Source organism: Monocercomonoides exilis (genome assembly GCF_001643675.1).
Source record: "Monocercomonoides exilis strain PA203 chromosome Unknown scaffold19-1596985, whole genome shotgun sequence".
NCBI classification, from domain to species: Eukaryota; Preaxostyla; order Oxymonadida; family Polymastigidae; genus Monocercomonoides; species Monocercomonoides exilis.
Window position 1 is genome coordinate 458,290 of NW_027150564.1, and position 25,889 is coordinate 484,178.

The 25,889-nt window shown below is 38.6% G+C and overlaps 5 protein-coding genes across 5 annotated transcripts; 1 reads left to right on the plus strand and 4 right to left on the minus strand.

Moving 5' to 3' along the window:
* Positions 1-18: 18 nt before the first annotated feature.
* MONOS_17491 (uncharacterized protein) lies at positions 19-761 on the minus strand (the record flags this gene model as incomplete). Its single annotated transcript, XM_067870416.1, has 4 exons — positions 19-126; positions 218-320; positions 404-484; positions 577-761. The coding sequence occupies 4 exons, from the start codon at positions 759-761 to the stop codon at positions 19-21; spliced, it is 477 nt and encodes a 158-aa protein (XP_067728405.1).
* Positions 762-993: 232 nt separating this feature from the next.
* On the plus strand, positions 994-2,159 carry MONOS_7006 (Rab7c6). Its single transcript, XM_067877297.1, has 3 exons — positions 994-1,194; positions 1,295-1,343; positions 1,435-2,159. The coding sequence occupies exons 1-3, from the start codon at positions 1,054-1,056 to the stop codon at positions 1,854-1,856; spliced, it is 612 nt and encodes a 203-aa protein (XP_067728406.1). The 5' UTR covers positions 994-1,053; the 3' UTR covers positions 1,857-2,159.
* A 2,662-nt stretch (positions 2,160-4,821) lies between these two features.
* MONOS_7007 (uncharacterized protein) lies at positions 4,822-5,259 on the minus strand (the record flags this gene model as incomplete). The annotated part of the gene is made up of 1 exon (XM_067877298.1): positions 4,822-5,259. One exon carries the CDS (start codon positions 5,257-5,259, stop codon positions 4,822-4,824), a length of 438 nt encoding a protein of 145 aa, XP_067728407.1.
* A 4,955-nt stretch (positions 5,260-10,214) lies between these two features.
* MONOS_12563 (putative RNA polymerase II-associated protein 1) lies at positions 10,215-16,453 on the minus strand (the record flags this gene model as incomplete). The annotated part of the gene is made up of 3 exons (XM_067865194.1): positions 10,215-10,225; positions 10,437-16,227; positions 16,349-16,453. The coding sequence occupies 3 exons, from the start codon at positions 16,451-16,453 to the stop codon at positions 10,215-10,217; spliced, it is 5,907 nt and encodes a 1,968-aa protein (XP_067728408.1).
* A 104-nt stretch (positions 16,454-16,557) lies between these two features.
* MONOS_12564 (uncharacterized protein) lies at positions 16,558-25,829 on the minus strand. The gene is made up of 3 exons (XM_067865195.1): positions 25,744-25,829; positions 20,451-25,536; positions 16,558-20,271 (listed from the first exon to the last, which is right to left on the minus strand). Exons 2-3 carry the CDS (start codon positions 25,501-25,503, stop codon positions 17,009-17,011), a joined length of 8,316 nt encoding a protein of 2,771 aa, XP_067728409.1. The 5' UTR covers positions 25,504-25,536; positions 25,744-25,829; the 3' UTR covers positions 16,558-17,008.
* Between the last annotated feature and the right edge of the window lie 60 nt (positions 25,830-25,889).

Below are 25,889 nucleotides of genomic sequence, written 5' to 3' on the forward strand. Positions count from 1 at the left end.
GTCTGTGCGCATGCCCGATCATTCACAAGCTGCAGCCTCTGCCTGCGCCGGGATCTGCTCTTCAACCATTTTCGCTGCCTCGTCCTTCGTCAGCCCCGTCATCTTCGTCATCTGGTTCTGCAGAATCTGGGGGAAAAAAAAAAACAGTTCCAAAACGGCGCAAAGCCAAATGCAAGCATGCACGGCCTGCTTTCCCAAAAGAAACTCAGCTCCACACCTCGACAGACGTCACTTTTGTGTTCATCTCAGCCACCTTGTTCAGCGTCTGGAACAGCAGCTCGTCCAAAAAGATGTCTGGGCTCTTCTGCTCGTCCAACTTCCTGCGCCACCGCACCAGCAATGTTCAGCCAGTCACAAAGATGAAGCCTCCTAAAGCCAAAAAAAAAAGAGAGAAAGCGCAAACTCCAGTGCTCCAGGCGGCACCGCCACGTCCCCAGCTCCCCGCTTTTCGTACACATCCGCCATTGCATTGAGCACTTTTTGGCTGAGATCCCCACACACCCCAGAGCAGAAGGGCGCAAGCAACATGAAGGCAAAACACTTTCAAAAAAGAAATAAGCCAAGTGGCCGGCACACATCTTTGCCCCCTGCACCTCTGGAGAGAACAACTGGTACTGCTCTGTCATCTGCAGCACCTCGATGAACGGGATGTACGCCCGCTCCAGCGCCTTCTCAATCAAATCCAGTTTCTCTTTCGCGGTCATTTTTGTGGGTGCCTTTTGATCATTTTTCGATTCCACAAGATTATTGCAATGCAACATGCGATTGGCAAATATTTTAAATATCTGTGATGATTTTTGGTGTTTGGCTGTTTCTTCATTTTCCGAAAAAAAGAAAAAGAAAAAAAGAAAAAAAGAAAAAAAGAAAAAAAGAATAAATCTTAAAAACACGAAGTTATTTTGTGAAGTAGAAAATGTATAAATAATATCTTATGGAGATTATTGTATTTAAAAGAATAAAAGAAAATCATCACAAATCAAGACGCCATAACAATTTTTTTTGTGTGTGTGAAAAGTGAAGAAGAAAGATTGAGTTTTCGAGAGCAGTGCGGAGATGATGTCAACTGAGCCTGTTTCATTAAAAGTCCTTGCGCTTGGAGAATTAGGAGTTGGGAAAACGTCATTGTTCAAGCAATTTCTTTATAGAATATTTGATAAATACCCCTTGGTGAGTCGTCCTGATTCAGTGATTGAAGTTTGCTTCATTTGTTTGGAATTTGCTTCAAATACATAGAATGAACGGTTTTTTCATTCATCAATTTGTGGAAAATTTGACTGATGCTTGCAATGTGCAGAAATATGTTGTTGACGGCAGGGAGGTGACCCTAGAGTTCTATGACACATGTTTGCGCTTTCTTTCAGCACCATTTCAAGGCAGATGATTGACTCTAATTTTCAAAATATCTGTGAAAATGTTTTGTTTTGAAATCTGCAGTTAAAATCGAACGATTTGGATCTCTTCAAAAATATTTATACAGGAAGGTGGATGTGTGCATCCTTGTTTACGACGTGACTGCACCAGAATCGTTTGACAAGCTAGAATATTGGAGAGGCGAATTTCTGCGCTTGAGTGATCCACAAGTCCCGAAGCATTTTCCATTTTTTGTTATCGGGAACAAGATTGACCTCGAAGAATCGAGAGCTGTGTCTGCAAGGAAAGCCGAGGAGTGGTGCGAATCAAAGGGAAGCACGATGCATTTCGAAATTTCTGCGAAAGACAACGTAATTGTCAAACAAGTATTTCTTGATATTATTCGAACGGTTTTGAATCGAAAAGCCATTGAAGAGGATGACAGCCAACAAATCGTGGAAGTTCAAGCGGATGTCAAACCCAACAGAACTATGTGCTGGAGTTGAAGCTTATCGTTCGTGTTTCTCTGCAGCAAAAAATTTGCTTTCACACAATCCAATTTTGCATCTTTTAAACCCTCAATCTTCTGTTCTTGTTTCTATTTTCGAGCGTTTTTTTTCCTTCTGTTTTGTGTGTTTTATTTTTATTTTTTGATGATATTTTATTTAATTTGTGTTCTGTTCTTTTTTTATTTTTTATGTTAAGTTGATGTTTTTGAACAAAAGAGAGAACAAAGCTAAAAACTGGTTATTCAGTTATGCAACAATTGTGCAAATTAATGTCAGTAAATATAGAACTTTAATCTTGTCAAACTCTAATTTTCTTATTGTTTTGTTCCAAAGAAAAATGAGAGATAGATGCTGTTTTGCACAATAAAAAGAATTATAAAAAAATAAAACAATTGTTTGAAATATTATTGATTTCTTTGCAGTCATTTAATTTTTGCTCATTCACCAAAAATTTTTCAAAGTCGAAAAACTCACAATCGAAGTCGATAATGATTTTTCAAAGTCGAAAAAGTTTCATATGAAATCGAAAAACTTTCAAGATAAGTCGAAAGTTTGATAAAAAAATAAACGTTTAATAAACAGTATTCAATTGAAGAAGAATATTATTTTTTTGCTTTAGTGAATATTATCAGCAATCTTAGTGTTGTTTTTTGCAAAATTTGCAGATTTTGAACAAAAACAAACTCAAAAAAAACTCAAAACAAAACTTAAAACATTTTTTTCCTTCAACAAGAAAGGAGTATTTTGTAATAAAAACACGAAATAAGAAAGACAATGGATGAAATGCGAATAAACAATTTTTATTCGAATGATCTGACTTTATTCGAATAAACCCCCTTTTAACTGAATGAGAGGCAGTTTATTCAAATAAACGTCTGCTTTCTCGAATCAACCATGAAAGATTCGAATAAAAAGTTAATTGATATTGTTATGGAAAATTTGTTCATGTTTTCGATGTTTTTAATGCGTTATTCACAATTAATAAAAAATTTAAAACAAGTGATCAAACATTTTTTTCGTGAAAATCAAAGAAAAACTTTTTTATGATGATATTTAATGTAAATTTTCATAATTCACAAATTTATTTTCATAACTTCCTACATATTTTAAAGGTTTTTTGTGTAATTATCATTTTTGACAACTTTGATCATTACATAAATTGGAAATATTTCATGAAAATAAAGATTTCTTCTTCTTTTCACATTGGAATGATTATTTCATGTTGAAAAGGTTATTCGCCAAACTGATTGATAATGTATATTAATACGTCCTTCTTTATTTTGCACTCATCTTGTTTCACAATCTCTATTTTTTGATTATGATTTTTTGAAATTATTATCCACAATTTTTCGATTAGGACAGTTATTTAACAAAAAAGCCGTTAACATTAAAGCATGCTCATCCAACTGCTGTTGAGCGAGCAATATTATTTATTCCTTATTTGAACGTTAGCACGAAAATAAAAATCCAAAAGAATATGCAAAAATTACGCATTCCTTAAACATCATTTGCGATTCAACGTAAAGAATAGTTTGAAAACTTCTTTTTATGAAAATATGGACATGTTTATTGTTTATTTGCTTTGATTCATTTTTTTCACATTACGAAAATATCCTTCATATTCTTTCAACATTGCTTTTGTTATTTATCCACTCACAATCATATGTTATTTTTTTGTCGACTTCATATTCTGACACGTCCAGTTACTCATACATGTTTCTGTGAAGCTCACCACCGGGTCAGTACAGAGATGTAATATTTGACCTATTATTTGCTGCTCAAATTATTTAACCTAATAACTTCCTTTTATTTGATGCTTCTTCTCATCCAAAAATTATTTCATTCACAACAATTTCAACCGCACTCTCTTGCTTGCTCCCAACAATCTCCAACTTCTTCACTGCTTGCACACATTTATAAGAGTTTATCCAAAGACGGAAATTGAGAAATGGGAATTGGGAGAGCTGTTGGTGCTGCTTGAGGCTTCTTCAATGGAGTAGTTGGATTGTCTGCACGAATAAATGTGAATGGCATGGAATGCACTTGCAGATGCTGGATGCAACAGAAACATCGAACACATGAAATCGGTGTTTGTCAACTCAAATTGCGTTTAAATAAGATTTTCAACTTCCACAACAGAAAAGGTATTTGCACCAAGCTCAGCGACACTTGCATGTGAGTCGAAAGCACTCTAGTCCAGAGCCAATGAACCCTGCTTGCTGAGGATGATCGCGCTGACTTCGTTGCTGAACCCATCAGAATCTTGGAGGGAGATCGCTGAAAGGGAGAGACTCCAACTGTTCAGGAGGAATGAATTGGATCCCTGACTGTCTTTCTGGAACAGCAGCACTGATTACGTTGCTTCGTAGTGGGTATTAACTGGAATATGAAATTCGGCAAGTCTTCTGGACAAGTGAAGTATGTTGGGCAGCTGAGACTGATAGTTTTGTGTGCATCCGAGTAATCGATATGCTCGAAGCCAGTTACAAAGGATCGACAGGGATCGATCGGTGATCCGCACCTTGCAATTTCAAATCCAGCATCAGTCAGGTGGATTTAGCTGGATGTGGATGGAATAAGGAAGAGGAACAGGTCAGCATCTCCAAATGTTTGGTCGCTCCCCACAAACTCATGCGGATCATTGAAAAACAGTTCGTATGTGAAGTTGAAGATGGCTGGGGTGACATTCGCACTGATATTGAAGCAGTCCACATAAATATTTCTGTCTTTGGCTGAATCGTTGCAAACAAAAGTGACAGCCTCTAAAAGGGTTGTTGCTTTGCTGCATCTGTGTCTGCACTTTTCACATAATGCGCATTTCTTTTGCCTGTTTTCTTGCTGCACTATCCGCTGTTGAACTCGCGCCTAGCAGCATTCAGATGGAGGTTACTCAAAAGAATCACTTCTATCAGCCCACTTTCATCGCATTGCAAGGCATGGCTCTCTTGAATTGCAGTTGTGTTCATCGCCACAGATCTGCTGATGCGCAGGAGAGATTAAGAGTGAGTAATAGCATAGACACGCACTCTTCCAACTGTATGCTGCATCCTTCAGCACAAACAAGTGCGCCTTCAATCTGAGGAGTGCCAGCTGGAGCAAACGAGCTGTTACCGAAGAGTAGATGGCCTTGAGGCGTGGAGGAGGAGATTAGCTCGGAGTGGCGAAGAAAGTCTCCTCCAGCAACAGAAAAATCGAGGCGGTTGAAGCTCAGCCTGCCCGTGCTCAGAACAACACAACTGCGGGTACTGTCCAGAATGGCTGATGCAAATGTGATTGTTGCCTTCTCAGTGCTGCTGCTGGAAGCGACTGTGCAGGATGTCAGGTCAAACTCGTTTTGAGTGAGTTCAGACGCCTTGATGAACAGCGCCTTGCCTGCTGAACCTGAATTAATGTTCAGCATGCATCACCAGAACGATGTACACAGATATATGTCTGAACCGCACCCCAGGATATCGAAGCCGTTGGGAGGAATACAGGAGCTGGAGAACACGTCATTTCACATTCCATTTGCAGCTGAATAGCATAAAAAAAATGAGAAAAAACTCATTTGGTTGCATTTATCAGAGTTTTCCCAGCTACTCTTCAGAATTTTACACCTCCGTTTTAATGACACTTATCGAATTTTCATTTTTCATTAAAGAATTATTTCTTTTCTCGATAAGTTCATTTGAACTTATGTTCACAAACGTGCTTTTGAGCACATATTAAAGTCAGTTGTTCGTCGTATGTTTCGTTTTAATAATAGGAAATATTTCTTTCAGGAAAACTGTTCTTAAATATTTCAGCAATTTAAAAAAGGAGCTAACATATTTTTATTATCCGATTTTTCTAATTTTTAAAGTGAATTCGCAAAATGAAACGTGAAATGAATGAAAATTGTTATTTAAATATTCAATTCACATTTTAAAACATCTTTGAAACATCAAAATGTTTAGTATTATTTAGCTTTTTGATCGAAAAATCCCATAATAAAAAATAACTCAAATAAAGCGCTCAGTTCTCAAATAAACATGGTTTATTCGAATAAACTGCCTGTATTTGAAATAAAGGCTATTTATTCGAATAAGCTATCTTTATTCAAATTAAAATGTCTTATTCGAATTTCATCCAATACTATTATCATCATTCTTCAATAAGTTAATTTTTGAAAAACAAAAATTAACTTTGGAAAATTTTCGGTGAAGAAGTGTGCTTTCAATTGAAATGAGATTAAAAATATGTAAAAATTCCTCTCATGTTTTTCAAATTAGCATTTGTTAAAAAGGAAGCACAAAAGCATATTGGAAAAGAAATGAAAAATCATGAAAATATCAAATATCTTTGATATTTCAACAACAAAAATGTTTTTTGATTTTTATTGTTTTTAGTCAGCTTTTTGAATATATGAAGTTATTTAATTTTTCTATTTAACTTGAAAGTTTTTCGACTTAGAATAAATTTTGGTGCATGTGAAGAATATTTAAAAAAATGTTTTCATTTTCAATTGTTTCATTTTTATCAAGTGGAAAACAATTATTTGCAGCCCTGGAAAATACACCATTTTTTATTCAAAATTGTTAAACTTTTTATTCGAAATTGGTAAACTTCTTTTTCAAATTTAATAAAAATGAGTATTTAAAAAAAATTATTTTTGTGAAAAAATGGTTTTTGACTGAGTATCGGAAAGTGATAAAAATATAAAATTTTTTCATTATCAATAAAAAGGATGAAAATTTGAACCTCTTAAATTATTATTTGTGAATAAACATGAATATTTCTGATTTTTCAGAAAAAAATCATCATCCATGAAATCGGATAATTTTCAAATGAATAAACCTCACACAGTTTATACATGCGTTTTTCAATAAAGAAAAGTTATTTGCATCAATTTTGCAAACTGGAAACTCGAATTTTTTATAGTGCATAAATCCATTAATGATCTTTCAGGATTCTTCATTTGTTTTTGTTGATCTTTTGTATATATTTAAACATAAATAATATATTTTGATTTTATGATGAGTTATCAAATAATGTGAGATTTATTCATTTGAAAATTATCCGATTTCATGGATGATGATTTTTTTCTGAAAAATCAGAAATATTCATGTTTATTCACAAATAATAATTTAAGAGGTTCAAATTTTCATCCTTTTTATTGATAATGAAAAAATTTTATATTTTTATCACTTTCCGATACTCAGTCAAAAACCATTTTTTCACAAAAATAATTTTTTTTAAATACTCATTTTTATTAAATTTGAAAAAGAAGTTTACCAATTTCGAATAAAAAGTTTAACAATTTTGAATAATAAATTCACCAATTTCGAATAATAAGTTTACCAAATTTGAATAATAAATGGTATACTTATCTTTTTTTTTATAAATAAATCGAATGAGTTTAATGAAGATTTATTTGTTGACAAGTTATTGTCTTTTCATTTATAAAATACAAATTCTTTCCGAAGCAGCGTTAGTCTTTGTGCAATAAAATGTGACAAATAATAAATTGAAACTAAGTTTTTCAAAAAAGAAAATTACTGGTTTGTTTTATTATTTTTGTTTGTTTCTCACTGAGTACAGTCAAAACCGGATATAACCACATTGGTTTTTGCACAACTTTTTGTGACTATATCTGATTGTGACTATAAGCGATGCAACTTTTCACAGAAAATATTTAAATTAATTTTTGAAATAATTAATTTTGGGTCAAATTTTTTGTTTTTGAAAATTCTACATAAAAACGTATTTTTTAATAGAAAATATAATTTTTTGGATTTTATTATGTTATTTAGACTTATATAAACATAATTTTGAAAAACCAAAAAATTGAAAATTTTGATCAAAAAATCGATTTTTCATTGAAAAAATCACCCATTATAATAAAAAATGTGATTATATATTTTCATTCCTGTGATTATATGCGATTGAAAATGAATGAAAAGCAAGCAAAAAATGTCGGTGCATCGAAAAATGTGACATAATACGAATGTGATTATATTCGACGTGATTATATCAGGTTTAGACTGTAATAGCGTTTTTTTATATTTTTAAAAGTCACTTTTCACAATGAACCAAGCTTTACAAAAAAATGTGAAATACAGTTTCATAAACTGTAAACATTTATCTATTTGTATTTTAAATTTCAATTTCCACATTTATGTATTTTGACACTTTTTTCTCATTTCATTTTTTCACGAACATGCAAGTATTTATATGAAATTTTCTTTGCTTTTAAAAATGAAGTGCTTAAATAAAAATATGCCACATAAAATAAACACTTTATTAATCGTTCCAACAAAAATTGGAACTTTATTATTCTCTTGTTGTATAATACTTGTTTCCTTCACAAAAATTTGATCGAAGACAATTCAGTTTTGGAAACATTTGCTTATTCAAGACAAAAAGAGAATTATTATGTTCCAATTTTTGTTGGAACGATTAATAAAGTGTTTATTTTATGTGGCATATTTTTATTTAAGCACTTCATTTTTAAAAGCAAAGAAAATTTCATATAAATACTTGCATGTTGTTAAAAGAATGAAATGTGAAAAAATCAAGAAAAAAGTGTTTGTGAAAAAAAAGGATTTAAAAATAGTTAGATTATAGTTTATGCTATTCAAAACAACTCATCAATTTCTTGTGAGTTGCATGGTTCGCTGAGAAAAGTGACTTTTAAAAATACAAAAAAACGCGATAACTCAGTGAGAAACAAACTAAAATAATAAAACTAACTAGTAATGAATTGTTTAAAATTTGTCTAAATTTTTTTGAGAAGTTCCTTTTGTTTAATTTTCTTATAAAATGAAAATTTCATATTTCGATCAAATTTCCGTTCCCAATCATGAAAATTCACAAAAAATGAAATAATATCATTGTCAAGATTTTGTTTTCATAACAGCAAAATTTGGTGAGTGGAAATAGAAATTTGATCGAAATAGGAAATTTTAATTTTATTAGAAAATTAAACAAATGGAACTTTTCAAAAAAATTTAGACATATGTTAAAACATTGTGTAAAAGTGAAAAAAGCCAATCAATGTTTGTTGAAAGTTGGCAGTCAAAAACAAAAAAAGTGCCAATAAGGGAAAAAGTCCCATTAAAAAGTTGACACTATTGAATTTTTGGATGGTAATTTCACATTCTGTTTTTATCTTTTTGTTCTTTTCAGAACAATGGAGGTCAAAGGCAAAAGACTTGTGTTTTCTGTTTATTTTGATTGAATTCTTTTTAAATGAAGATTTTTTAAGTGTGGCAGAAATACAGAGAATAATTGAAGCTCAGTAAAGGACTTTCAAAGAAAAGAGATTGCAACAAGCCTTGGAAGACGAAATGACTACTAAGCAAACATTGAGAAAGAATAAGATTGAAGAGCCATTTCTTTTATCTTGAAGCGTTGAGATTGGATTGAATCGCTGAGACAATTCTGGATTTGACGGGATTTGACGATGATTATGGCTATGATTGAAGAAGACAACACTCAACATCATTAATTGGAAGTGAAAAGATGAAAAAAAAAAAAATAAAAAAAAATAAAAAATGAATGAGAAAGAATGAAGAAAAGATAATAGGAAGATAAAGAAAGTTTATTTATTTGTGTATGCACTAAGGATTCATTAATAACAAAAAAAGGAGAGTCATCATGCAAGTAAAGTGTTTCTTTTCTTTCTTCTTTTTCTTCTTTTAACAATCTCCTTCAACTTTATCAGCATAACAAGAAAAGCCTTGAATGATTCTTCTTCTTCTATTTCTTCACTTTTTAATCATTCACTATCAGGTGTTTATCTCATGGATTTATGATCATTCAAACTATTTTGTGGAGATTAATCAGAAGAACAATAGAAAAAGAAAGAATCAGTTCTTTCATCGCTTCAATCATCCATTTTATCATCGTCTTCCTCTTCTTTCTTCTTCACATGTTTGCGACACAACTAATTGAAGCAATTGAGAAAGAAAAAATTCGATTGATAGACAATACCACCTTGACTAACTGGAGCGTTGAAAGTGGGTCATAGATGTTTGATTGAGATTCTTCAAATTTGACAGCAATTGTTTCTCTTCTCCTCATTCTCGTCCATATTAAGCTCCGTCCCGTCTTCCCCATCTTCAGGAAAGATTCAGTGCATCACACAAACAGCACTTCCAACCCGTTTACAATCATTTTTTCATCGCACTCGCTCTCCTGCTCATTTCCAACAAATTAAATCAAATAATTCTTTAGAAGATATTTCATAATCAAGATTTTTAGCACACAAGCAACAATGAATTTTGAAGGAAAGATTAATTTGTCAAAGCAATTCATGAATAAATAAACTTATTCTCCATTCACATTTGCTTAAGTTATTCAAAAATTGAATATCATTTCATTACAACTTTGCAATCACAATTCGTCTGATTCAAATTTATTGATATCATTTTCAAAAATGAATAAAACCACTTAAAGATAAAAAAAAATCGTCATTTGCTAAAATAGAAAAGAAAAACTGTCTTTTTTTTAAAATAACATTTTAAGGTTCACAACAATCTTTTTGTTTGGAATTAAGTTTTTGTTGTATCAATAAGAAAGCTGTTTGCGAGTTGAGTTCACTAAATAAAGCCAAACGGCTTTTCAGCCATGGCTGATTTGATGAATGCTCATCTGATAAATTATGAATTGATTGATTAAAGATCTTATCATATGATATATCGTCTTCACTAATTGAAAACAATGCTTCAACGTTTGGTGGATAAAAGCACACCACATCAAGAAACAACGAAGAATTTTGCATAGCCAATTGCTCCATGGCCATGTGGCGTTGAGGTTCAGTGTATCCAAAAATTGAACAAAATAGATGATTTTGGAAGAGACTCGAATGTGTACTCCTTTTAGAAGAAGGCTGAACAGGAGTTGGAGAAGTGCTCGATGATTGAGACAATCCATTTCCCAATAATAATTCTGATGCGAATGAGTTGCTTTTGTTTACAGCGGTGCTTCGCTGATAAACACAATCCATGGCTGCATAGTATTCATCTGGAAAATCAACAAATGTCCATGACGCAAGTTGAGCAACAAGAGAAACATACAACCAACCATTTTTTTTCAAAGACATATTTCGTGCTTCACATCCAATTTCCAGCAATTGTCTGTCCAAAGAAGGATGATGGATCATCGGGAAAATCAAACGCATTCTTTGACTGCGTCCTTCATTGCTTTGTCCTTTAACTTTTTGTGCCTCCCACATCGTCCAGCAACCGTTCAGAGTTCTGAATAAGATTGGATTCTCTCTCACACAGTTCCACACAGCCATTCTCATCTGCGGTGAATAAGACGACAAAAGAACTAACACAACATCCGACAATAGCCTGTCACCAAATGCAGTTGTCCCCAGGCAATTGCACAACTTGGATGCTACGTCTGTATCGGAAATGAGAGATAATCGAGGTCGTGAGAGAAGTTCAAACAATGAAGACAATTCTTCTCTCAATGGAGAGGATAAAAACAGCGATAATTCGGAAGGCGAGCCATCTTCAGTTGCTTTACTTTCATTTGAATCGCCTGGTGTAAACTTTTCGCTTTGGACTGATCCCGAAAGGTGGAAAGCATTCGCTGCTGATATAAACAAAGATGAATTTCCAATCCATTTTTGGAAGAGAGTGGAAGGGAATCGGAGCATAAAGATTAATTCCTTAATTGCCTGTGAGACATTTTGAACAGAAGGAGCAAGCGGAGGAATCTGAAAGAGCGATGAACTGAATGAAAATGCGTCTGAACCAGAGGAATAAGGAAGAGGCTGTTTTGAAGAAGACGACGATGAAGTGCTTGAGGATGAAAGGGTGGAGGTGTACGACGACGGCTGAACAGCAAATAAGGGCCAAGTGATTGGGAGAGGAAGCAAAGAGTATTCTGCCGTTGAAGCAACTTGAGAGTCAGGCACTCCACAGCATATAATATGAGCAACATTCGATAAATGGGGCAGATCTGGCTGGATAAGCGAAGCGATTGGATTAATTGGATGTGATAGAAATGAGCGAATTGAGGAAGAAGAAGACGATGGGAAAAGTCGGCGGATGACAAAAAAGGGAATTTCTTTGAATGAAATGGAAGTTGAAGTGTTTGCCTTCCCAACACTCACTTTTTGTGAAATTTCTTCCAATTGAGCTGTTTTGTCTTCATTCCCTTCTAACTGCTGATTATCTGAATCTTTCGACGCTGATGCAACAACTTGATTTGTTGTGAACAAAGTTGTGAAAGTTGCACACTCGCTGAAGCAACTAGCTAAGAAAGCGACAACATGACGTCGACTGCTTGAAGCAGGCGCAGAAGTGATAAGTGATAAAACCCCATCAAACACTTTTGGAATAATATCTGTGAAATCAGAAAGAGAAGGAATAAGCTGTGAACTTGTTGAGAATGTGGTGTATGTAAATGAAGTTTTTGTATCAGAGTCGCTTAAATTTTTATTTTGCTTAACGTAGAGATATTTGCTTGAGTACTTTCTGATCCAAAAGAGGGCTAATGTCAGGAGAGAAGCGCTGCCATCCCACCGATCTCCTTCAAATCCAAACAGCGCAGAACGTATCTGTCTGGTGGGATACACCACATTTTTTGACTTGTTTAAGAGAAGCTCTTTCTCATTCTCATTCTTTCTTGAAACTGCTTTGAATGTTGACACATTCTGCAGTGGTTTGTCATCGCAGTCAGAAAGAACAAGAAAAGGATTGAATGAAAGTTGATTGAATTGTTCGCTCACATCATCAGAAGGCTTGTTTGTAATAAAAGAAGTTAAAAGAGACGGGGTTGTACGCTGAAGTTCAATTAAATACGCAAAATGTGAATTGATTTGAGGAAGTATGCGAACAATAAAATTAAATATTGTGTCTATCATCTGCGACTGATATTGTTGAACGGGTTGCTTTTCAATGTCGATTTGAATCAATTTATCATCACTTTGCACTTCTTCATCGACTTCTTTCGGTATTTTTATTGATTTCACACCCAATCCCCACAAAGATGGATTCAGTTGGAGAATTACAAGCAACATATTTGCGAACGAATGCATGAAAACGGAAGAAGCACGAGAGATGTTTAGGAAAAGCGAAAATGTCGTATCATATGTACACGAAAGAGCGTACGCAGTCCAGGCCAAAGAAAGATGAGGAGGAGATGCAATGGAAGAGAGAAGATGTGGTGAACCCTTTACGCTTGTTGAATCTTTCCCTGAATTTTGCATCGTCTCATTTATTCTGTTTGGAAGAGTTGGAAATACAGAATTCATCAGAATGGAGAATAATGATTGTGTATAATGTTTTCCTTTGCTTCTCTTTTCCTGAAAGGAATCGATGCCGTACAGAGAAAGAAGAGGCAAAATGTCATTTATAAAAATATTTTCTGTCAAAGCCAACATTTCCGTAGGTGAAGCAGTTGATGTTACAAACTGGCTGCCGTCAAGCAGCGAGAAAGGAGAGTGATAAGATCTGTGGACACGGAAGATGATTGAAGTGGCACATGACAAAAGAGCAGATACGCAGCGAATAATACTCGTTATGCACTTTATGAATATATTGCTCAACTCTGACGATGAGCTTGCGCATCCACAAGAAGAATTTGTCTGAACGTGATTTGTGCATGAATTGCTGTTTTGAGCACTCAATAACTCGTCTCTTTCGACAATCAATTGGACAAGCCTTGCAAACGCATCTCTGCTGGCCAAAATTGGATGCATCTGCGAGAAAAAGGACATACATAGGTCCACATAAGACAGAAGCGTTGCCTCAGAAATAAACTCAGTTGAACCAATGGAAAATGATTGGCGAATGGACGAAGATGCTTCACTGGAATTGCTTGTTGATTTTATCTCAGAAGAAGAAATAGAAGAAGATTTCAGTGATTGTTCGAGAGATGATAATGACATGCTTGCACTTTCGTTCTGTTGCTGCCGCACAGCTTCAATATGAGCTAGTTTTTCTAAGAGAAGGCAGAACTTTTCAACGAAAATTACAGAACTTTTGTTGGAGTTGAACAAATCATGCAACTCTTGAACTGAACGAGAATCTGTTTCATTTGTTTCATATTTTGAAGCATCCAACTTACTCTGTTCTTTTTCCGAGTGTTCTTCGCTTATTTCAGAAGTTCTCAAAGCGCATGCGACACTTTGCACATTTTTCGCAAAAGACAAAATGTTAGTCGCTGAAGAAACAAAAAGAGGCTGAATCACTCCAATCCAACTCCAATCATTCTGCTCGATTTCGTTTTCTTCTGCTTCAATGAATCGCAACGACGACGCTTCTTCAGCAGATTCTGCCAGAATCGTCACAGAAGGTCTATTTGCCTCTACAGTCTCCTTTTTTTGCTCTGTTTTTGCTTGCTCATTCGCTGCATTTCCTTCTAAAGCGTTCTTTGATGGTGCACTTTCAATTGCTAATCCGCCATACTGCATCACTAACGGATTGTCGCTGCTCAGCCCGTATTCTGCCCATGTGCCCAGCAACACGAGTGCCTCTTCAGCAAGAGCATCTCCCGTTGTGCTATCGAAGCTGTCTGCAGTGTACACAAACCGTACCACACTCCGCACAAACTCTTTGGAATAGACGCCGATTGCTGCAGTCCGCGACGACTGGGATATGACACGAATGAGGCGGAGTGACAGCAGCCTGGCTGTTGCAAAGAACGCATTCAGTGTGCGAGGAAGCGGCGGAGGTTTGATGAAATTCTTGAATATTAGTAAAAGAAGCCCCTTGCACTGAAGAAGCGCAAAAGCAGAGGATGGACTATTTCGAGCGATCGTTATGAGGATATGGAGAATGACTGATGATAATTCAAGTGAATGTTGTTGTGAAATGATGACGGAACTTGGAGTTGAAGTTGAAGTTGAAGAAGACGACGATGACGATGCAGATTGCGAAGAAGCCGAAGGGCGCAGAGCAGATGAAAGAGACATAACAGTTTCAGATAGAATGTCTCTTAGTCGATCCAATGTTTTCATTTTCAGCAAAGCGCCAATCGCATCCTTTCGCGCAAGTTTGGAGAAAGGAGAAGGATTCATCTTCGAATCTTCTTTTTCTTCATCATTAGGCTTTTGAGAGGCATCTTTCTTGCTTTCAGCGTCGTTGCTGCTGCTGTCATCATCATTTTCATCTTCCTTATCGTCTTTTTGCGTTTGTTTGGAAGCTTCTTTCTTTTCATCCAAATTATTCTGATGCAATGCACGAAGTTTTGTAATGTCAGGAATCCGATTTCGTTTGGATGGCTTTGCTGTGCATCTGCTGAATGGAAGCACATGACTGCTTGTCTCCTCCTCAAGCGCAATCGACAGATCATTCAATGGCCATCGAGTTTCAGGCTGCTTGTGCAGTCCATCCTTTTCTGCTTTCTCTTGTTTGATGTTTTGTCTCAATCCCTTTTGAGATGATTTTTGGCTAACACAACTTGGTGCAGGCCATTCAAGAAGCACGTCAAGTGCAGAAAGAGCAGCGAGCAGAGTTGTGTCGTGCGCTTCATCCAAACAAGTGCGCAGCAATATAATTCCATCAAGACTCAGGAAATCATCAATCGGAGAAGCAAGAGATTTCTTTGCTTCTTCGTTACGAGAAAATTTTTCTCTTTCAAAAACAGTCATTTCACTATTTCTCTCAGACACAAATATTTTTTGCAAGGTTTCAAGCGCCATGACCCTTTGTGGGGCAAACGAACTCATTCCCAAATGCATCAATTCGTTGATTGTGTAGCCAGCAGCATCTGGATCATCTCCATGATGAAACAGTCCACTTCCATCTGATAATTTGTCGGAATCGTTTGATGAGATTGCGCGCCCATCAAAGCCATAACGTTCGGCATCTATGCTTCGTTTTCCGTTTGAAGGCAGAACAGGTTCGGTCCATTTCAATTTATCGTCAGGTGATGATTGTTGCAATTTCTGAAATGAATCGGATGTTATTGATGGTGCTCTGATGTTAAGTTTTTCTTTTTGACCAGCATTTTTTGAGTTCTGTTGAATATTGTTAGAAGACTGAGATGATTGCTGAGAATCTTTTTGTGGTGAAGACTTTTTTCTATTTTTAAAAGCTTCAAGAACTTTTGGAGAAATAAGTGAAGCAAGCTCTTTTTGTTGCTGTAATATTTCTTCTTTTGACATGAGATCAAAAATTGAATTTGTTTTGGCCTGAAGAGCTTCATCTTTTCGAATTTCGTGATGTAATGGATTATTTTTATCATTTCGATGATAAACTTCCGGAAAGCCGACTCCAATCGTTCGTTTAAAATGAGAAGAAGTATTGTAAGTATTTTCACACTTTTTTGCTGATAAATTACATTCATCATCTGAATCTTCGCGCTCAACAATATCTTTTAAAATCGCTGGAAGAGACGCATCAGATGATTCCATTTGACTCCATACATCGTCATCGCTTTTGACATCCTATGTTTAATTTGACCATTTGATTAAAATTATTATAATTTTTGGAAATAACAAAAATAAAGGTGTTATTATAGTTTTTTAAAAATGATTTCTCCTGTAAAACAAAAGTTAATGTAAATACCCTAGTTCTAATTCCGAGTTCTGTGGATGATTTTGGTTTGCTCTTTGGTAGCCCAGACCCAAGTGATACTACAAATTTCTCGAATTCTTCCTCTTCGTTGCTCATCTTATGGGATGATTATCAATAATTTAACAAGTTGTCATTTCATTTGTGTTCAAAAAATTTCATTATTAATCTATATTAAATATTTCTTTCTTTTCTTTTCTCTCTTTTCTTTTTTGGCGTATATTAACATTTAAAATGCTTTGTAATGTTAATTGTGCAACATTTGTTAACAAAATCAAAAGAGTGAATTGAATAAAACATAAAACAAAAATTTCTCAAAGAACAATTTTTCGTAAAAAGAGATAAGATTTTTTCAACATAAATAGAAATTCTCATAACATCTAATTATTATGGAAACACAATGAGCAATGATTGCATGAAAAACGAAATATTGTTTCATCAGAAAAAAATTTCGATGGAAAAATTTTCGAGAATTAGGTACAATTTTTGAATTAAATCTAAAAAAATCCTAAAAACAACAAAAATACAACAAGCAAGTTACAATAAGATATAAAGCAATACTCATCAATATTGATGGAAGATTAAATTTTCATTTAAAAACAAAACAATTAAACCACTTTATTTTATTTTATTTTATTTATTTATTCATTTTTTTCAAACACAAACACATCTTGAGTCCTGTTTCTTTTCATTTTTTGACGGCTCATCAACCGAATCACCTTTTATTTTTGGATTGTCATTCTTTTTTTGTTCTATCTCGATTAAGCTTTCATTCGACTGACTATCACTCAAATCACTTTCCTCTACTCTTTTAACTAATTCTGTCAACTTTTTCTCAACTTGCTCTGAACTTGATGACATTTCCAACTCATTTGTTTTGTTTACTTCGTTATTTTTTGTAATTTCGTTTGAAATACCATCTTCTGTTGTTGATTCTTGATTTTCATTACCTTCTCTCTTTCCTTCATCTTCCTTTCTTTCTTCATTTTCTCCATTATTATCAACACTTTCATTTCCATTCTTTTCTTCTTCCTCTTCAAGCGACAGCTGTGCTGATTCCCCTCCCAAAGCATCAGTTTTATTGTCTGGCTGGACATTCATATTCAAATCCCCTTCAGCCATCAAACATTCCTCTTTTGGCTCATTCAATTCCGAATCTTCCTTCAAAATTCCTTCTTCAGCAGAAATGCCACTTCCTTTGCTCTCCTCAGAACTTAGACTGTTCTGTTGCTCTTCAACTGTCTGCTCATTCGACGAAACGCTCTGCATCGTCTCTGGCTCCACATCGACTGGCAGGTCAGAAAGCTGAATGGGATCAGAAAGCTCATCTGTTTCGTTTGGCTCTTCTGTTTGTGATGTCATCTGTGTCTGGCTCGTGTCAAATTGCATTGAAGTTTCCTTTTCGTCGAGAAGAGCTGCAGACGCTGCTGGAGAAGGTGAGAGGCGAAGTGAGGCAGAAAGAGGAGGAGATTGGCAGCTTGCTTCATCTGTAGAAAGTTGCATGTCTTGTGGAAGTGAATCCGACGAAGAAGAATTCAACAAAGCAGAAGGAGCGTGTTCATTCGATTCTTCCTGTGCACTTTCTTCTGTGTCTTGTGTCAAAGATGAATCAGAATTAGAAGAGGAAGAGGCATTTGCAGTGAATTCAGGTGTATCAGTTGTGACTGACAATGCAGCAACTGCTTCTGGAAGAGATGCTTGAGACGATTCATTTGGCTGTTGATTGCGTTTAGGACGGGGACGGGGACGAGAAGAGTAAGGAGATTGAGGTGGCTGTTGCTGCTGTTGCTGAGGGTTAAGTTGAGCAGAAGGCGATTGAGCATTCGTGCTGAAGGAGAGTGTTAGTGGAGGTGGGAGAGGAGGCGTAACGTCCTTCTGATTGCCGAGGTTTGACTGTGATGCAGCAAATGGTACAGAAACGACAGGTGAGATAAGCGCAATGATCGGAGTGGTTTGGAACACATTGGGCGATTTGGGTGCTTGTTGATGTGGTTGTGCTAAGCCAGGCTTGGCAGCTTCGCCTTCAGCTTCTGAATAAGATTGCTCAGAATTTGTGGCCAAGGGCTGCTGAAGATTGCCAGGCTGAGGGAAGACATTAGAAGCAGAGCCATCCACCAGAAATTGGTCAGACGAGGCTGGAAGATTCAGAGCATCGTTGGGAGGTGTCAAGTGAGCATTGCGATTGGCGTCTGCTTCTGACGAAGGCAAACTCCGTTTCTGTTTGAGGAGGTGCTGCTGCTGCTGATGGAGAAATTGGCCCCATCTTGTCCTGAACAGCTTGTCCTCTTTCTCCAGCTCTTCCGCCTCGTTCCGCCGCACACTCACCACATACGCCGTGTTCCACTTCAGACAGCTCTTCCACTTCGTCAGCTGCTGCCTCAGTGTGTTTGTGACAGCGTCTATGCGGTCAGCCAGCTTCGTGATTGTCTCAATGCTCGAAGACAGGTCTTCCACAGCGCAGAAGAAATTGGAGAGGAGCAGGCGCCGCAGCAGCAGCTGGTGGCACAGCTTCATCCGCCGCGCAATGATCCTTCTGTATGACTGGATCCGGTCATCCAGAGCGCGGTGGTGTGCGAGAGAGACAGGAATCCCATCACCAACAGTGATAAGTGAGGAATGCACAGAAGAAGAAGAAGCAGCAGACATGCCAGAGACCGAAGATGTGGTTGACACTGTGCCTTCACCACGCCCAGCGCCTGCTCTCCTTTTGGCCAGCTCAGACACAACCACACCGCGCCGGATTCGGTTCAGCTCTTTCTGCTGCTCTTCCTCGGGAGCTTGGAGCGTCGCCCAGATGGCATTCAGCTTCGCCAGCCCCATTTCAGTCTGTTGCACAAGCAGATTGAACGAGCCGGGGTCTGTTTCTTCGGTCACAATAATGTCACTCAACTGCAAAGTAACCTCGTCTCTGTCATTTGGATGTGCGAATTCAACTGATTCTGCTGACTCAAGCGGGTTATTTGCATTAAAATGTGCTGTCTTTCTCTGACTGTTCTGCTCTCTCCACATCTTCAGCAGCGGAGCAATTGGCATCTCGTCTGCAATGATACGGTCGCACAGCTGTGTGAACGTGTATACATCCAACTCAGCATCGCGCTGGATGGAAGAAGAGGGAAACACACCAGGAACAGGATCAATAATCGACTTCTCGATTTCATCAGGATCAAGCGGGTTGGCTGCCACTGACAATTGGTATGAAGACGTGTTTAGTGAAGGAGACTGAGTTATGTGGGTGCTGGTTGTGTCTTGTGAGCGTGGGGTTTGAGGGAGAGTGGAGCTGTTGCAGGCTGCCTGAGACTGGAGTGTGTGGACAAAACGAGAAGAAGGGGTGGATGTCATTGCTTGGCCAGGGTATGCAGAGCGGAATGATTCAGCAGAAGGGGTGGAGGCTGAGGAAGAGCGCGGAGTAGAGGAAGAAGAAGCAGAAGAAAGAGCTGCTTCAGAGGTCTGTGACTGGATGTCGTGGTGTGCTGAGTTGAGAGAAGGAAGGAAGTGAAATGAAGGAGAAGGGGGTTTTGTAGTCAGCTGATGGGCAGATGCAGAAGAGGAAGATGAGGCTGAGGCTGAAGATGATGAAGTGAATGGCTGTTGAGCATCGCGCATTGGATACAGTCTGCTTTGCGAGCTCTTTTTGGACAGAGAAGCACGAGGAGTGGCAAATGCATCAGTGTCTGCAAGAGAAAGATCAGAAGATGAAGAAGAGGAAGGAAATGAGGAAGAGGAGGAGGAGGATGGATTGTTCGCAACAGCAGTTGAAAGCGCTTCTTCGATAATTCTTTTGTTGTTTGAAGGGGTGACTGCTTGAGATGATTTGTTTGGTGTTTGCGATGAACGGCGCCTGGGGTTGAATGACTGGGCATATGGATTCAGCTCTGCTTCGTTGCCTTTGAGAGGAGGAAGTTCATGTGACCGACGAACTGAAATGAAGGAATCGGAAAAGAGTATAAGAAATGTGTTATTTTGTAACATTTATGAAACAAAACAAAAAAAAAAAAAGAAAAAGAAAAAGAAAAAGAAAAAATTAAAAAATAAAAAAAAATTAAGCAAAATTAACAAAATCCAAAACTCAGCAAAAAATAAACAATAAAATACAAACTTTTTGATCTACTTCTCTTTTGCCTGCTGACTGCTCTTCTCTCATTCATCGAGTTCGACTCAACCGGTCTGTCAGTGAGTGATGCCCTGTGTGGTGAGAGAGAAGTAGTCTGAAACGTTTTTGAGCGGAACGGCGGGCGTGGAGAAGCAAACAGCGGATTCGACAGCACAAACTGAGGGTTCGTGCGGAGAAGCTTGCTGGTCAGGGCGATCTGCGCCTGCTGCTGCTGTGACTGCTCTTGCGTCTGCTGTCCGTACGGCTTCTGCGAAGTGGAAGGCAAATAGGGTTTTTTCCCTGTGGAAAGCGACCTTCTCAGAGCTTTCTTGTCTTCTGTGAGCAGAAATTCACTCGGAAGCTCTGTATTCGCCATTCCATTCGTTTTTTCCTTGTCCTTTGTTTTCTTTGAAGCCTTTGGAATTCTTTTGATAGGCTTCTTTTCTTCATTAATGGCATTTCTGCTTTCCTCTCTCGTTTTGCCTAGGCGGAACAGCACATCAGTCGTCACTGGGCGTGCTTTGCCTGTCGAAGCCGCAAACTTTGCATTATTTCTGTTAATCGCTTCATTTGACTCATAAGGCAGATAGCTTCCCTCTTGACTGGATGCCAATGGCTGCTTCTTCTTCCTTTGCGCTGAATTGGCGCTGCTTTGCGACCGCGTTGAATTCAGCTGCAGCGGTTTGGCATCAACAAGCCCCGCTTCACGAAGCATTGCCATATCCTCCACTCCAATCTCATTCGCTGCATTTGATTTTTTGTCCTTCTTCTTTTTCTTCTTCGTCTTCTTCTTCATTTCCTCGCCTTCCTCTCTTTCCTCTTCTCCTTCTTGCATGTCTCCGTATCCAGTATACGCAAGAGGCTCTTCGCTCGTCAGCAGCTCCAGAAACTTCTGCGCTCTTTCTCTTTCCTCCATCCGCTGTCTCTTCTCCAGCCTCTTCCTCTCCTTCTCCTCTCTCTTCCTCCTCTTCTCCTCCTCTTCCTCTCTAATCCTCGCCTCCTCCTCTCTTCTTCTCCTGTCGTAGTCCCACACTTTCGCCGGGTCGCTCTTCCGCGCTGGATCCGACAGCGCTTTCGTCGTCATCTCCATCCTTTGCAGCCTGTCTGCACTCTCAATCATCAGCTGCTTCATCTTCCGGTCTTCCTCCAGACGCCGCTTGAGATGCTCGTCCCGCTGTTTCTCCTCTTCCGTCTTCGGCTTCTTCTTTTTCTTTTTCTTTTTCTTTTGCATTTGGCTTTCGCTTCGTTGCTCTCCGTCTGCTTCCTGCGCACCTGTTTTGTCCATTCCATCTGGTTCTCCTTCTTTCTCAAGATTTTCTTTCAAATCTTCATTCTTCCTTTCTTCATCTCCTTTCCTCTCCTTCTCCTTCTTCCCGCTCCTGCTAACAACAGCCGAAGCCCTTGACCGGCAGCTTCTTTCCTCTTCTCCTGCCAACCGCGATTCTCCCATTTCTCCTTCGTCTTCACACAGCGACGGCACATACGACAAGGGTGTGAATGAGCCTGTGAATTGAGAGGGTGTCTTGCTCGTTGGGCGGAGGCTGTTTGAAGACGGAGACAGAGAACGAGATGGAGACCGAGCAGAATCTGGCAAGGATGAAACACCATCAGTTGGCTGTTTGGAATTAAATGTGTCGCCTTCCGAGTAATTTGGCGGATTGCCACTGTTGTTGTTAGTTCCTTCGGATTTATCAGTTCCTATTTCTTGACTGGCTTTTGGGCTGAGCGGAGGCTTGCGTGATGACATTGAGCTTTTGCTTCTGCTGGCGATGCTGACAGTCGCTGGATCGACAAGATTACCGTTTTCGTCAAATTGGGCTGTTCCATTGTTTTCTTCAGAGTCTTGGCTGTTTTGCTTGAAACTGCAGTTGTCCATGCTTTTTCTGCTCTTTCGGCTCATCCGACTTAATCTGCTCTTTTGACTTCTTTGGCTTTTCAATTCGTCATTATCATCATTATCATCTTCTTCCTCTTCCTCTTCCCCTTCGAATTCTTCTCCTTCTTCCTCCTCGTCCTCTTCTTCATCCTCTTCTTCTTCTTCTTCTTCTCCATCTTTGACTTTTTCCCTTCCCAGTTCATAAACCACACTCAGCATTGGGTTCTTTATCATCTCCCTGTCCAGCTGCCTTTCTCTCTCTCTCTCTTCCCTCAGTTGCTGCAGCATCTGCTGTGCATACATCTCCTTCATCCTTTCCGTTGGCCGGAGAAACTCTGCCCCTTCCATCTTCTTCTTCATCCGCTCGATTTCCTCTTCTTCTTTCTCTTTCTTAATCCGCTCCATCTCCCGCATCATCATGTGCATCAGCCTGTCTTCTGCTTCCATCACTTCTGTTTCTTCTCTCTCGTTCGCCTCTTCTTCTTCCCTTTCTCTTCGGATTCTGCTTTCTTCCTCCAGCCGCCTCGCCTCCTCCACTTTCTTCCTCATCTCCTCCGACAGCGCTTGCTTCATCCCCATCCTTTCCTCAAAGACTGCCCTGTGCTTAGCAATCTCCCTTTTCACCCATTCCTCTGCTTCCACTTCCTCCCTTATCCGCTTCCGCTCCTTCAGCTGCTTCGCCCTCTGCATCATCTGCACCTCAATCGAGCGCATTTTGATGCTTTCGTTGTTCTCTTCGTCTTTTATACGCTCATCTTCTTCTTTTCTTCTCTGCGCCTCTTCTCTATTCGCCCTTATAAACAATGTTCTGTCCCATCCAGCCATCAAAAACGCCGCTGCCTCTCTCTCATTTTTCTGTCTCCTGATGTCTTCTGATCTTCTGTACTCCATCTCTTCCTTAGCAGCACACATCCGCTCGTGGTTCACCCACCACTTGTTCACAATCGCCAGCACTTTGTTGTACTTTGCAGTTCTCCTGGCTTCTTTCTCTGCCCTTTCCTTCTCGCGGAACCTCAGCTCAATCTCCTCATTCGCCATCAGTTCCAGCTCTTTCGCCTGCCTTTTCCTCTCTTTCCTCAGAAACTTCTCTCTTTCTTCCCTCTGCACACGTTCTCTTTCTTCTCGCAGTGCCTCGCTTTCCCGCTGGCTCCGCTCCATCGCCATCCGCTCCTCCTTCAGCCGCAGCTCCTCTTCTTTGATTCTCAGCAGCTCCTTCAGCTTGATCCGCTCTTCTTCATGTTGCCTCCTCCTCTCTTCTTCTTCCCTCTGTCTCTCTTCCTCTTCTCTTCTTTGCCACTCTTCTTCTTCCATCTTCTGCCGCCTCTCCTTCTCAGCCACGCGCTGCCGATAGCTCAGCCACGAATCCTCAATAAGTGTCACAGAGCTTTTCTTCTTCAGCAAATCCATTTCTCTTTCTCTCCTCCTTTTCTCTTCAAGTTCTGCCTGCTTCCGCCGCATCTCCATCTTGTTCTTCCTCTTCTCGTCTTCTTCCATCTCGAGCGCATCAAACACCGCCCTCGAGTCTCTGATGCGGTTGCATTTCAGCCATTGCTCAGAGATCAGCACAGCTGCATCAGCCATTTTCTCTTCGAGTTCTCGCTTTTTCTGTATCTTCTGTTGCATTTTCTGGTCTTCCCGCTCCATCAGCACCCACTCGCCAGGCTTCGACACTGCCTCCATCTCCCTCAGCCGCTCTTGCATCCGCTCTTCTCTCTGCCTCTTCTCCTCTTCTGACGCCTTCTTTTTCTCTTCTTCCTCTCTCCGCAGGCTCTCCTCCTTCATGCTCCGCTCAGCCTGCAGCAGCTTCTCCAGCTCTTTGAACTGGTCCCACAGCTCCTTCAACTTCTCCTCCTCTTCCTCCAACTCCTTCCTCTTCCGGCTTCCGTCTTCCTTTGTGGTGTGCATACTCCAGCCCAGCGACTTCTTCCCTTCCTCTTTCTTCCGGATTGCCTCAAAATCTCTCGTCTCTACTTCTTCCATGTCTGTCAGCAGCGCATCTTCTGCCTCGTCATCTCCACCAGAACGACTAGTGGCACTGATCGGAAGTATTTTGTGCTCTGAAGGGAGTGTCCGAGGAACAAAGCCAGAAAACGCCAGAACAGGGAGAGGAGACGGGGAGAATGACGGAGTGTATGAGGGGGTGCATGAAGGGGTGTATGAAGGGGTGAGCAAAGAAGGGCACGAGGACACAGAAAGAACAGGAGACAGAGGCGAGGCGATGTCCCTGAAGGAGTCTTGAGGAGAAATGAAATGCAGTTGGGAGGCATCTGTTGAATGAGGAGCGAGTGCTGATGAAGACGAAGAGAAAGACGAAGGCTGAGGGGGAACTGTGATGGCAGAAGGCGTGGCAGAAATGTACTTTGGAGTCGGGCGAGCGGCGGACGACGATGAAAAGATGGCTTGAGGAGTTTCTGGCACTTCCGAAGAATAACTCAGCAAGACTGGCAAGTCGTCGATCTCAAAGCCAAAGTCGATCATTTCATCGTCATCACTTTCCTTTGGTAATGTTTGTCCAGAATACGCTGCGGCAGACTCTATTTCGCTCTTTGAATTCTGTGTGGAATTAGTAAAATCGAAATTTCTATCGCTAGCATTTTGTGTTCTGTCAGTGTTAAAGTCTTCTGTGTCTTCATAAATTGTAAAGTTATCTGTTTCGTTTTTAGGGTGATTATAGCCTTTGTTATTTCTGCCTGGGACTTTGCTGTGATGGGACTGCCGTGGAGGACTTAATGAATGATGAAAGCCAGAGGTTCGAGGAAAAAATGTATGTTGAGATCTGCTCCGTTTTCTTTCTCTCTCTTCTTTTTCAGCTTTTATGAATTGTTCACCATTTTCATCATCGTCTTCATCTCCTAGGACATCTTTTCTTCTTTCTGTCCATCTTAGTGGAGAGTGTGATATTCGTCGTGGTTGAGAAGAGACAGAAGATGAACTATGAATAAGCTTAGATCCGTATTGAGACATATTTTGTTGTAAAAGATAGTTATCATCATTCTCATCGTATCCATCAACATCTTCTTGGTTTTGTAATTTAGCAGCTTTTTCATCATTCTTGTGTGAAATATGTCTGCCATCTCCAAAATTACCCGATTCTTCGTTATTCGCAATCGTGATATTAGGAGACGATAAGTATTTTTGACGAGAATTGGAAAAACTGTGATTTCTAATCTGCAAGGAAGCCATCTTTCTCAATTATTATTTTTCTCAAGAAAAAATCTAGATGAAAGCATAATCAATTTTAAAGTTAATAAAAAGATTTAAATAACGCAACGAATGATAGGTTCAAATTAAGAACAGGAAATAACAATTTTTAGGTGAAGAAATAAGAAAGCATCAAAAATAAAACAAAAACGAAGAATTAGAGGTTGAAGGCATCAAAATATAAAATATAAAATTGTTAAAAATTATAAAAATAATCAATACATTTCTTCCTTCAGTAGTAAATTTGGATTCCAAGTTAAAACAATTTGTTAATAAACACAACAAACAACTCAATGACAAATAAGTATGGGTAATTTTCGCTTCGAATAATTTTATTTTTTAGTTGCATTTGTGATGAATTTGCTAAT